This window comes from Protopterus annectens, chromosome 8.part0, assembly GCF_019279795.1.
Source record: "Protopterus annectens isolate FY-2018-M chromosome 8.part0, PAN1.0, whole genome shotgun sequence".
Lineage (NCBI taxonomy): Eukaryota > Metazoa > Chordata > Ceratodontiformes > Protopteridae > Protopterus > Protopterus annectens.
This window is the reverse complement of record NC_056741.1, coordinates 1,396,581,637-1,396,595,412: the sequence shown is the minus strand read 5'-3', so window position 1 is coordinate 1,396,595,412 and position 13,776 is coordinate 1,396,581,637. Positions and strand designations below refer to the sequence as shown.

General features: G+C 38.8%; 1 protein-coding gene across 1 annotated transcript in view; it reads left to right on the top strand.

Moving 5' to 3' along the window:
- LOC122809460 (sterol 26-hydroxylase, mitochondrial-like) overlaps positions 1-13,776 on the top strand; it is an 858,859-nt gene that overhangs the window by 361,979 nt on the left and 483,104 nt on the right. The window contains exon 4 of the mRNA XM_044080983.1: positions 5,564-5,763. Coding sequence (XP_043936918.1) covers positions 5,564-5,763 — 200 coding nt within the window. The remainder of the gene's footprint in view (positions 1-5,563; positions 5,764-13,776) is intronic.

Here is a 13,776-nt window from a genome sequence, read left to right as displayed (position 1 = left end):
TATATATATATATATACATCTCTATACACATATACATTCATATATATGTACAAAACTTGACTAATGTTAACAAACCTTTTCCCTGCTGTTGAATGGCTGTGCAGAATGATATGTTTGAAAAAAACATCAGACCTATCTGCAGCTCAGATGGCTTAGTGGTAAATACTGTGGTTATGGTGTACAGGGTCCTGGGTTCAAGACTTGCAGGGGATGCTTATTTTGTTGCTGGGAAGAACAAGGGCTGTTGGATACAAAGTGATTAAGGCACTTTTAAGCAGTTGTAAGTGGGTTTGCACGGGTTCACGTGGTGGTAAGCAATGCTAACGTCTGGTTAAATATGTTGAAAGATAGCCTTAAAAGTGTTTAATCTGTGTAGGTATCGCTTAGCACCGCTCAAACAGGCTTACCTCCGCTTACTACTGCTTACTCCCACTTACCCCCATGCTAATTTTTTTAAAAGAAAAGAAAACATGGGTGATAGGAAAGTGGTGAAAAAGGGGGCACGATGAGGAAAAAACAATATGAAAGATAGCTAGGGATGTGCAGGATGGGTATAGGGAAGGTCCATAGCTGTCCATTTCTTCTACATCAACAGCTGTGCATATATACTGAATTTGGAGGTATATTTGGACACTCAACCCCCTGAGAGAGGGGTGAGGACAACAATAATATGTTGTGAAGCCAATTAGACCCGATTACATGTGTTCAGTGGACACGTGTGCAAAATGGGCAGCTATGTATGGGGCAAAATTTTTTTGGGGGGGAACCGATTGTCCTTTTTCTTTTTTTTAAGGTGAGAGTGGGATGTTGGGGAAGGATGGTAGGTATATTTGGGAAAGTAGGTTGGGTAGGAAGACGGACAAGACAGAGAAGACAGCATACAGGGGTGGTATAATACACATGTTGGGGGGTAAACATCTTGGACGGGTAGGGGTGTTTGGTAATCGGAAGCCCATGATCCCCCAATGGATACAGTGGGACTGAGGTCCCCACCCATGGGCAGTCACCACTGCACCTTCACGACCCCGAAGGTGGCTGTGCTGAGGGCTGAGCAGGAGGGGCAGGATGACCCTCTAATTGTTCCACACAGCCCTCAAGCTGGCATGGCAGATCTCCCAATTCTCTGCGGAGCTTGCTGCCCACCAGACCCCAGACCTGGCTTTGGGTGACAGGATCCTGTCTGCATCTGGGCCCAGGGGGGGTGAGCCCCATTCCCTGAGATGATTCCACCCGAAGGTGGTGCAGGACCACCAGATGAGGAGGTCCTGGGATGAGTCCCAGGCATGCTGGGGTCCAGTGCCATGGCCAGATGAGGCGGGAGAGGTGGATCTGCTGGGATCAACCTTCCCAGGCATGCTATAGTGTTGCAGTTTTAGAACATATGTTGGTTAGTAATGGTAAACACATTCCAGGATTAGTTATAACAGCACGCATAAGTATTTCCATTAACCCAAAACACCAGATTTTGGAACATTTGCATAGCAAACAGAACACATGCATATATGGAACCACAGTGGGCATTACACTGGCATGCAGGTTACATTGTTAGCAACAGGCCACCGATGATAGTATTTGAATAGGAAACATTAATTGGAATACATATCAACATTTGTAGAACAATAGGACACATGTCCCAATGGTAGTTTTGGTGGAAAACATACCCATTCATTTATGTGTTTAGATTATTGGTGAAGATAAGGTGGGAGAGAGAGAGAGAGAGATGTCAATTAGCAAATGTAAATTCTTGCAGTGGTCACAGCTTTAATGATCATTGCTCTAATCATTACTCTGCAGGTATTATTACAACAACCTGTGGTCTTGGGTTGGGCAGTGGTATGTTTGTACACAGTGTATAACTACAGCCTTCTTATAGCACAACATTACTATTCAGATATGAGATCTTGGTGCATGAAACATTTCATATCAGTTAATCTCATGTCTTACAGAGGCACTAACTTTGTCAGACGAGACTTAATTATTTAATGCTTTCAGAGCTATAGTTACTGTGCATAACCTGTACATGTTTCAATTCATACAATACCAGAGTAAACACAACCAGTCCAGGGTTTTGGATTTTATTGACAGGCACTTACAGTTTTATTTATATATAACCTATAAGAGACTATTACTGTAACATTGTCTGGTTTATTGAGCAAAATCCAAACCCATTTTTAATACAGCCAGGTGACATTCTACTCCTTTATATTTATTTGGTGTGAATACTACCAGCTAGATTGTTACTCACCAGCCTTACAATGCAGCCTTTGCAACCAGTTGGCATGGGCTTCCTGGTTCACAGCCCACTCAGCTGGAGCTGTAAAGAAGATAGAGAAACATTTATGCATACCTATCTATCACATACACAGGCTGGACTGTGTTAAACAGTTAATGATATGAATACTTACACATGCCTAGGACATCACCCCTCTGCTGTGTTTCTTGGACCCACTGGTCCAAGAGCTCCCTCTTCCTCTGCTTCAAGTCGGCATAGCGGTGCTGGACCTGCTCACCAGTCCGAGGGATGCCAGTGGCACTGGTGAGATCACGAGTGAGACTTTACCAGGCCTCCGCTTTGTATTGGGAGCCCTGGTGCTGGTCCTGCAGCAGTCTCACATCATGACTTTTAACAAGGAGTCCTACCATTACCTTGGACTCCTGTATGCTCCAGCACTGCACCTGAAAGCACATACCCTCTCCAACACCAGCCATACTGCCTACAGTGGGGAGCTACAACTGCTTATGAGCTGTATTCCCACCTGTGTGGTCTAAATACGTCCGATTTCCCACCCTTTGCCATGATTGGATGGTTTTGAATATGCTGATATAAGCTAAGCTATGGGCAAACCTGCTTAGCTGAGGTTGGCAGTGCTTAAAGGGGCAGGTTCAGCACTGCTTACCAATGGGCAAATCCACTTAGCTGGGCTACTCATTACTTAGCATTCATATTTCAGCAATGATTACACCCAGTAAGCATAGCTGTGCAATGCTCGGCATTGATTATGTTTTATTTTATAGTCTGTCAGCTGTATGGGATTGATTCATCATTCCTGACATATTATAATTTGTTTACCTTCCCTGAAATCCCACTATGTGCTTTCATTACATTTATTCTTGTGTGACTATACTGTATGGGGCACTTGTGTTTATATGGGGGTTTCACAACTTTATTACACTGACACCTCATATCTGGACATACCACACAACTCTGGTTAACAAATATATGTTATTTACTATCTAATTATTAAAAAAAATTATGTACTGCTTTCACATGTAAAATGCTAATTGGCTTCAGTGGAGATCAAACCAGGGACGACTATTTACAACACAAATGTTCTTACCACTTCACTATTTCCACCTTGCTATTTTTTGAAGTGTATTCCTATTTAGCTCCTTGAGATGTGTGAGTTAGGCTGAGCAGAGCTGTGCGATGCACACACCTGCTCAGCTATGCTAAAACTTTATTGCGGACTGAAAAAACAAATTAAACTGTTGTGTTTTATTTTTGAAATATAGGGGTATGCACATTCCTTTCTGCAACATTATCTGTGGGGGGCTGCGCTTTTCAAATGGTGATGACATGACAGGCTTTGCATTTGGGAGGTATGCTCCATGAACACTAATAGTGTCCACCATACCTGTCAACTGTACAGATTTTCACAGAATGTCCAGATTTTTGCCTTATATTTTTGGTCCATTTGTCATACAGTTGTGGCTTTCTGGCAGATTAGTGGCAAAGCATTAAAGACTGCAGTTAGTAAATAATGACAGACATTTCAGTTTTACACTTCATATCCTTTGGGCAATTCATGCTAATGTGAAGCCTGTCATTCTGTCAACTTTATAAGTTTGTGAGAGCAATATCTCACATTTGTCCCTATTTGTCCCTTTGTTTTTATGGCTTTGTCCAGATTTCGTGTGAGGTTGAGAGATACTGGTGTCTACGAACACTTTTGCTACTTTTACTTTGCCGTACAGCAATTATGGAGTGCAGGGGGTGTGTGTATTGTGAGAGCACTGCTCTCAGACACACGCCCTGTGATCGTACACAGAACTGGGTCCGTATTACAGTGTGGCAGCACGCCTTCATGAATATGCATGGCGCACTGCCGTGCTGCATGGGAACATTCCCTTCTGTGCAAGAATAACCTATTCTTGCACGGAAGTTTGCTGAATCCTGGGGAAGCATTTTGCAAATGCATGCCTGTACAAACATAGTTTGATATACACATGACATACAGTTCTAAAACATTTGTAATACAAGCATCTTATATGAGTCATTTTGGTATTCACATACATAGCTCCTTGAGATGTGTGAGTTAGGCTGAGCAGAGCTGTGCGATGCACACACCCACTCAGCTATGCTAAAACTTTATTGCAGACTGAAAAAAAACAAATGAAACTGTTGTGTTTTATTTTTGTAATGTAGGGGTATGCACATTCCTTTCTGCAACATTATCTGTGGGGGGCTGTGCTTTTCAAACGGTGATGACATGACAAGCTTTGCATTTGAGAGGTATGCTCCACGGACACTAACAGTGTCTGCCATACCTCTCAACTGTAAAGATTGTCACAGAATGTCCAGATTTATGCCTTATATTTTTGGTCCATTTGTCATACAATTGTGGCTTTCTGGCAGATTAGTGGCAAAGCATTACAGACTGCAGTTAGTAAATAATGACCGACATTGCAGTTTTACACTTCATACCCTTTGGATAATTCATGCTAATGTGAAGCCTGTCATTCTATTGACTTTATAAGTTTGTGAGAGCAATATCTCACATTTGTCCCTGTTTGTCCCTTTGTTTTTATGGCTTCATCCAGATTTCGTGTGAGGTTGAGACACTCCCGCTACCTTTACATTGCTGTACAGCAATTATGGATTGCAGGGGGCATGTGTATTGTGAGAGCACTGCTCTCGGACACACCCCCTCTGATCGTATACAGAATCGTGTCCGTATTACAGCATGGCAGCACACCTTCATGAATATGCATGTCACACTGCCATGCTGCATGTGAACAGTCCCTTCTGTGCAAGAATAACCTATTCTTGCATGGAAGTTTGCTGAATCCCGGGAAAGCATTTTGCAAATGCATGTCAGTACAAACCTAGTTTGATATACACATGACATACAGTTCTAAAACATTTGTAACACAAGCATCTTATATGAGTCATTTTGGTATTCACAAATGACATATAATTATTTACAAAATTCCAGAGAGCTGGGCTGGCAGTATCTCCCTTCATCACAAGTTCTGTCAGCAGGGACAAGCTATAAATTTTAATCCTCGATCCTGACTAGCTCACAATAGAAATCCAAGCTCTGTTTCCCTTTTCAGACTTTTGACTCATATAATACTGTAGCAACTTGTATGTCCTGTAATGTATTTTTCTGTGCTTTTTGTTCCGTATATCACTTGGTTATGATCTGAAAATGTCTACTTGGAGCAGTAAGTTTACCTGAATAATAAATAAATAAACAAATAAAATGTATGTTAGTCAAAGCTGTGTTAGTGCAAACCACTTTATTATGGAGTTTGTTAAGCTTCCTTTTTTGTTTTCTAGGGAGGGGGAAAGATGGTACAACCTCAGAACTGTATTAAACCAAAAGTTGCTGAAGCCAAAGGAAGCAAAACTGTATGACCAAGTCATAAACCAAGTTGTAACAGACTTGGTGAAGCGATTTTATTGGCTACGAGAGAACAAAGGTGCTGGTGCCATTGTGCCTGATGTTGTGAATGAGCTGTACCGGTTTGGCTTTGAAGGTTAGTGGCAGTGAAGTCCACACCCTATGCTTTTTTCTTCATACTGTATTTTCAGAGCTCCCTCTTGGCATAAACTTTTGCAAATAAAATACACATACACACACACGCACGCACACACACACACACACACACACACACACACACACACACACACACACACACACACATACATACATACACACACACACACACACACACACACACACACGCACGCACACACACACACACACACACACACACACACACACACACACACACACACACACACACACATATTAAGCACTGTATACATTTACTCATAGTAATTGAAGAGTAATGTGGCAGGAAATCTTTCTGCATACAGATACTGGGTAGGACTCACAAAAATCCTTTAGTGCATAACAAAGGACTGTAATAAGCATTACAAAACTTGCTGTGAAGTTGTCATGCTTAGAACACATTAACATAAAAAGAAATGCACCATGGAGAAGTCTTGACTAACAGAGGACCTCATAGCATATTTACTCTAATGAGTTGTAGTACTAAAGTGTTGAGTTATGCTAAGAATAATTTCTTTCTTTTCTTCTCTTTTTCATATGAATGTCTTGACTATGCTGCATTAAATGGCTACTATGCATGGTGCAGATTCTGATGGTGTTATATAGCTTGCCTAGCCTACTGTTCTAGGAGGATCCAGTTCATCCTCTTCAATGGCTGTATGAATTGACAACAGGCTCAAGTGAACTCGACACCTTAAAAGTTTCCCAGACTTTGGCTATTCCCTCTTACCCATAATGTACCATGCTGCTCTTTCTGTCCAGATCTTCTTTATCACTCTCAGGCTTGGAGTAGAAATGGCCTCAAGAAACTTGTGCTGTGGGTATTGTTATCTTCTTTTTCAAATTCCATTTCTAAGTGAATTCTGACTTCATCCAAATCAGATTCATTCCTTTTTATGTCTCCAAGTTTAATGTAGGAGTTATTCTCCTTCTTTGTAGGTCATTGTTTTCCATTCCATGACTCTTCACATGCCACCTAATGTTTTGGCTACTTTTCTAGGGCAATTAGTGAAGAGGGCAAATGGTGCATACTATCTACCTTGACCTAGCCAAAGCATTTGACACAGTACCCTATTCAGGCAATGTAGATAAGCTCAAAATTAGGTATAAGCTCTTCACTCACTGGACAGCCAGTTGGAATGAAGTCAGGCTAGGGCAGTCTACCTCAACAAAATGGACAGTAACTAGTGGGATCCCTCAGAACTAATTGCTGAGGCTGCTTCTGTTCAGCATCTACTTCTCTGAAATCAAGACTAATGTTAAAGGCCTCTGGCTGACTAAGTTCACAGATGAATCCTCGTATGGCACAAATACCCTCCAAGAATGCCTGATACAGACTAATAACTGGTGCCACAGTCATAGTTTAAAACTCCATCCCAAAAAGTGCATAATAGTGTCTTTCAGAAAGATGGCCACCCCTGCAAATTACTACATTAATAATACATCCCTAAGGGTGGACATAATGGTCAGGGATTTGGGAACACATGTATACAGTGCTTGGCCTTTGACCACTATGTGTCTAAATAGTCAGGAAATCATGCTATGTTGTACAACTTACAGGCATAAGTATGGCATCTATATCCAGTGATGTCATTTTTCCAGTATACGCAGTCCTCATTAGACTAATCATTGACTACACTGCCATCTTCTGTATATACCTGACCAAGTATATGGAATAACTGGTGCATCCACAGAGATTCCTCACAAAAAGAATGCATAGTGTAGTCAACATGTCCTATGCAGACCACCTCAGATCCTTATTCTTATATTAGTTTAGCAATCCTTAAGTGTCCTACTGACTACTAAGCTGTGACCTATGCTTGCTCTATAAAGTATCTTCTGATCCAGTCTTAACTGACCTGTTGCACATTTGCAAAACAAACATCAGAGATACTAAATCTAGGGACCACAATCCTGCCTACAACATAAATAAGACATGCTAGAGCGACAGATATGTGTCTCAGATACTGCCATTCTCTGGAACAAGTTTCCCATTCATGTAAAGGAAAGTTTTTCCTGCACTTATTCAAGTATAACCTGGATCAGTGGATAGGAAATCATAAATTTACCCCAGGCCTGTCACCTATGTCCCTATTAGAAAGAAGGAGCTTGTAAATGCTCGACTACCCACACCCAAGTTATATATACTGTGGACAAAACCTATGAGATCCAAACTGGTCCATTACCTTTGGGTAGCATGGCAAGGTTTAAAAAGGCTCTTTAGGGTCATTATCCTAGCAATCCCTATAATCTGTGATGATCCATAGTGATCAAAGTGCAACTCATTGTCACCATTGCTTTTCACATCTTTAACTACTGGATCATTTTTCAGGGTTGTGTTATCAATGTGATAGGTACAAGGGACTTCTCCATTGCTGAAGGATACTGTTATGCATTTCCTGGGATTTAGTTTTATTCCATGGTTTTGACACCAACTATTTGTTTGGTAAATGCCCTCTAGGATGATTTTGGTGTATTCTGGGGAGTTTATCTGATGTCACCCAGTTTGCAGTCATCTGCAAACTTGGTTGACCGTAAAAACCCTTAATAGTACCTTTGACCTCACAGAAGTCAAGGCAAAAGAGGAGTGGTCAAGGACTGAACCCTGGAGCAAACCATAAGTGACAGGTCTTCTGGAGGAGGTAGAACATCCCAGCCTAATTTACTTGGATCTATTTGCAAACCAGTTTTATATCCAACAAGTTACTTTGGGATTAACATTTAATCAGGAGAATTTATCTATGATGCCTGAGAGTGGGATGGTATTGAATGCCTTTGTGATGTCTAGATATGTGGTGTGTGCTCATTTGCACTCAACCATTATTCAGTTGCCTTCTCAAAGAAGTCACCCAGGTTAAGTAAGTAGGATCTCATCATCATCAACCCCTCCCACTTTCCCAGTTTTTGAATGGGTTTGGGCTGTCACAGTTCTTCCCTCAAACATTGATCCATCCTTTTCCTAGATGCCTTCATTTCTTCTTGCAATTTTCTTGTCTGTCTTCACCAGATCATCTTCTGCTTTTCTGTTCATGTGCTTGAACCACTATAATATTTTCTCTGCTCTGATGTCCTCATTTCTTCATCTGTCCTACTGTGCACCTCCTGCCACCCATCTCAAGCACTTATTTCCTCAAGTGCTCTGCCTTCACTGTCCAGGTTTCTTTACCATACAGTAATACTGGTTGGACCGTCATTGCGTACACCTTACTTTTCAGCTTATTTGGCATTCTGCTGTTACACACTACCTGTAACACAAGGTATGTTATGTTTAACACAAAAAACATAGCGCCAGGTATTTCATTTATTCAATTATACCACAAATATTTATATATATATATATATATATATATATATATATATATATATATATATATATATTTTTTTTTTTTCTCTACTTAATACATTTGTATTTTATATTAATTCAAGTCACTAATTTAGTGTCTAGGCATTTAGTAATAAAATCCTGAATTATATATATATATATATATATATATATATATATATATATATATATATATATAAAAATACAAAGTAAATAGTTTTCCATAGGAGGAAAGGAATTGAGTTGTTTATTTAATTATTCAATTTTTTTTATATAATTGTTTTATTGTTTTATTTATTAATTGTATAAGTATATAAGTCATTGACTGCTTGTGTAACTTTGTCTGAGGAAGTTTGGATACTAGTCCTCATGAAAGCGCTTACGGAATAAAGTTTTGGAAAAGAAGAACATCTGCAAATTTCGCTGCCTTTTTATGTTTACGACACACTACCTGTAACACTCTCTGCCATTTGGTCACAGCCCCTCTGATTCTAACTTTGATCTTCTTACTCAGAATTCCCATTTTCTCAAGCAACCCTCCAGAATTCATGAAGCTTTTAACCTGCACCACTATTTTCCTTTCTATCTCAGTTTTCAGCTTCTTTTCCTTTCCCCATTTGCTGCCATTTCAACTAGAGTGCTTATTCTTTGGTCATCTGGGACACTCCTTTCTCTCCGTACTGCTATGAGTTCCCTGTGGAGCCTTATCTTCCCTAACTCATCCAAATTTTGATCATATATGCTGTGATGTCATCTGAACCTGCTGCTTTCCCCTGACTTCATTTTCCTTAGTGATGTTCTTACATTTTCTAGAGTGGGCTTCTCTTCTTTCATCATAGGCTGTGTCTGGACCAAGACAGCTTCTGTAGGGTTTTCTTCATTCATAAGCTGCTGGAATACTCTTTTTTTATGTGCCTTTGATGTTGTGGACTGGTGAGCAGGTTGTTGCTGATATCCCATATGAAGGGTATCTAATGGCAGTCTTCTTTATTTTTCTGTCTTTGCCTTGCAACGTAATACAGTTTCTTTGTGCCTTCTGTTGAGTCCCTTTCCAGAAACTATTAAGGCCTCTAATGCCTTGTTCTTTGATATTGTGACAGCTGTCTTAGCCTCTTTTACCCAACCAATATATTCCTTCATATCCTGATCATCTTTTTTGTTTCCCACATTTTCCTGCACATTGACTTTCTTTTGATGTCTTCTTAGACTTCTGCATTCCTCCTCCAGCTTTCTTTGTGTACATTATTCCTGTACCTAGCTCAAAAGCATACGTGTTGTACAGTCATCACAAATGTTATTTTGAGATGCTGCCGTTCTTCTTCATCGCTACCTAAGTCTTCTTCTTCCTGATGTGCTAAAACAGTATTTTATTGAACATCTGTGCTTTCTCTCCAGTCAACCTCCAGGTCTTCAGCCTATTTTCTGTTCACCTTAGATCTTTCTCTGATTACTGCTTGCAGCTGATTGTGGTAACAAGTGGTTCATGCTGTGGGTCGACTGTTTCATTGGGGAAGATTTTTGCAAGCACTGATTTTACCCCAATGCCTTTCCTTACCAGGCAGTAGTCTACCTTAGTTGCATGTTGGTCACTCTTGTATGTGATCTTGTGACAGTCTCTCTTGCTGAACTATATGTTTGCCACCATCAAGCCATATTCCAGGCAGAAAGCTAGAATGGCCTCTCCTTTATTCCAGATGAACCACAACACAGGGAGGCCAATGAAACCAAAAAAAAAAACACTTTAATAAAACAGCAAAAAAAAAAAAAAAAGATTATTACAAATCTCCTCTAGCGCTTCGGTTCTAGTAGCCTTTTACAGAGTATGATCTTGTCCCTACCCAACACCATTTATATATATTCATTACTAGTTAATTAAATAATTAATCAATTAAAACACTTACTTTGGTGGTGGTGCTGCGGTAGCGTTGTCGCCTCACAGTAAGACACTCTCCGGTTCGATACTCAGCTAGAGCTTCTCTGCATGGAGACATGCGTGAATGGGCGTACCTTCATTGAAGGTTGTGCATCAGAGCTGGCAACTTGGTACGTAAAAATCTACTGCCAATCATTAGTGGACCGGAGTTCCGCTGTGGCGACCCCTAACCGGGAAAAGCCAAAAGACACAACAACTTTTTTTAAAAAAAGCCTCTTATTTTAAACATATATTTGTGTACCTTATTCAACAATAGCAATGTTACTGCTCTATTTATATATGCTTTAATAAAGCATTTCCATACTACAGTCTGCTGGCCTTTTGTGTTTTCTTGAATTGGACTTATCCTTTTTGAGGCCATGCAGCTGCCGTACTTGCAACGGTTGTTTTATTCTCTACCTTATTTGTACCAATAGGAACAAGTGTAATAAATTTCAAAATAAAAATATATTCTTTCTCAACTGTTTTTTATATCATTTATCATTATTTTTTCATTACATGCTTGTTCTAATATTGTTGCTTGTAACCCTGAAGAACTATCATTATGTGCTTGCTGGAAGTGTGTAGCTACTGGACTAGCTTCATTACCTTTCCTAATGTCCCTTAAGTGTTCTTTTAACCAAGCAGAAAAGCTTCTTTTACTTTCCCCAATGTGATATTTTCCACAGGGACATCTCAAACCATATATTACCCCTTTACTTCTACAACTATGACAACCTTCCTCCTGAAACATTTTTTCTATTATTCTGGGGAAACTTCTCACTATATACTGACATCCTGTACATCTACCTCAGGAAAAACTACCCTTTTGGAACACCATATCATATATTGTCATAATAGGAAAACTAAACTTACAATGAACTAAAAAATATTTTATATTTCCCCTCTCATATAGGAGAACTGTAATTTTTTTTTTATTACTCAAAATATCCAACTGTACATCCCTTTCTAATATACTCCAATAATATTTCACCAAATCTATAATTTGTTTTCTGAAAACAAGGTAAATTTAGTGACAAAGTATATAAAATGTTGAATATTATTACCTTCCTGCCTGTCACTTCTACTATTATACTTTTGTTGGTAAAACTTTAGCCTCTTTCCTATTTACTTTCTTCACAGCTTTACTAATCAAATCTTTTTTGTAACCCCTATTAATGAACATTTGAACTGCTTTGTCCAAGTCTTGTTTATAGTCATTTACATCACTACACAATCTTCCAATTCTTAAAAATTCACCATAAGGAACTGATTCTATGGTATGAGGAGGGTGGCAACTAGTTCCATGCAAAATGTAATCATAATGATCAAATTTTCTATGTATTTTTGTTTTAATAGTTCCATCGCCCATCCCCTCAGCTGTTACATCCAAGTAATTAACCCTATTACCTTGCTGCAGGCCATCAAAGCCTTTACCAAATATATATTTCTATGCAGGCTCAGAATAAATTCTGTCACTTTATTATGCCCGCCTTCACAAATTAAAAAATAAATCATCAATTTACCTAAAATATTTCACTACATGTTGAATGAAAAAGTCATTACTATAAAAGTACAAATTCTCAAAATAACCCATAAACAAGTTTGCATACATGGGGACAAATGTTGCCCCCATAGCTGTTCCCTGTAGTTGTTTAAATAATTCACCACTGAACTCAAACATGTTATTCTCCAAACAAAATAAAATAAGTTCTAATATATAGTGAATAATAGGGCTGTCACCTAAAAAGTTTATTACAGCCTCTAACCCATGTACATGCTTGATGCTAGTATACAGACTTGTAACATCTACTACTACAAAATATCTTTCCCCTTCCCATCTTACATTTTTTTTTAAATTTTTTCTTTAAAGTTAAAGACATCCTTGATGTAAGATGGTAATTTAATCACTTGGGTCAACAAGTGTTGATGTAAAAAACATGAAATATTATGTGTAAAATACCCACAGGCTGACACAATTGGATGGCCTGGTGGGTTACATAAACTCTTATGTATTTTAGGAACACAACAAAATGAGCAATGGAATGATCTGTACTGTCAAATGCACATTGTACATCTCTAAGCGAACAATTATTCAATCTAGAACCTTTATTTAGAAGTGCTTTATATTCCTCTGTAGCCTTATGATACTTTTAATATCCAACCTCTCATATATTTCCTTATTATCCAAATGGTTATAGCACATTTGCAAATATTGAGTAAAATGTAGGACTAGTACCTTTCCCCCTTTATCTGCTGGTTTGAATACCAGCTCTTTTCTATAACTTAAATCATTCAAACTTTGTCATTCCTCCTTGTTTAAATTATATTCAATTTCTTTCCTCCTTTTACAAAATAAATGATATTCCTTCTCAACACTGTATTTAAAAAGGAGGAGAACTGCTGAATAGTGTATTTTTTAAATGGAGTAATAAAGTTACTTCTGCACAATATGACTTCTGTATTAAATTTACAATACGCATTAGTTTCAAAATCAGAGATGAAGGAGAAAAAACTTTCATTACTGCAGTCCAAATCAGTATCGCTACTAGAATCGTAAATGTTCACTTCATTTTCCTTAAAATGATTAAGCAAATGCAACTTCCGTATGAACTTAAATATTCCCACCTTCAATTCATATAATCTCGACAATGCTGTTGAAACAAATTTCAACCCCCTGCTTAATGCACTCATTTCATGACATGTAAACTCATGGCCCAACAAGTTAACAGCATAATCAA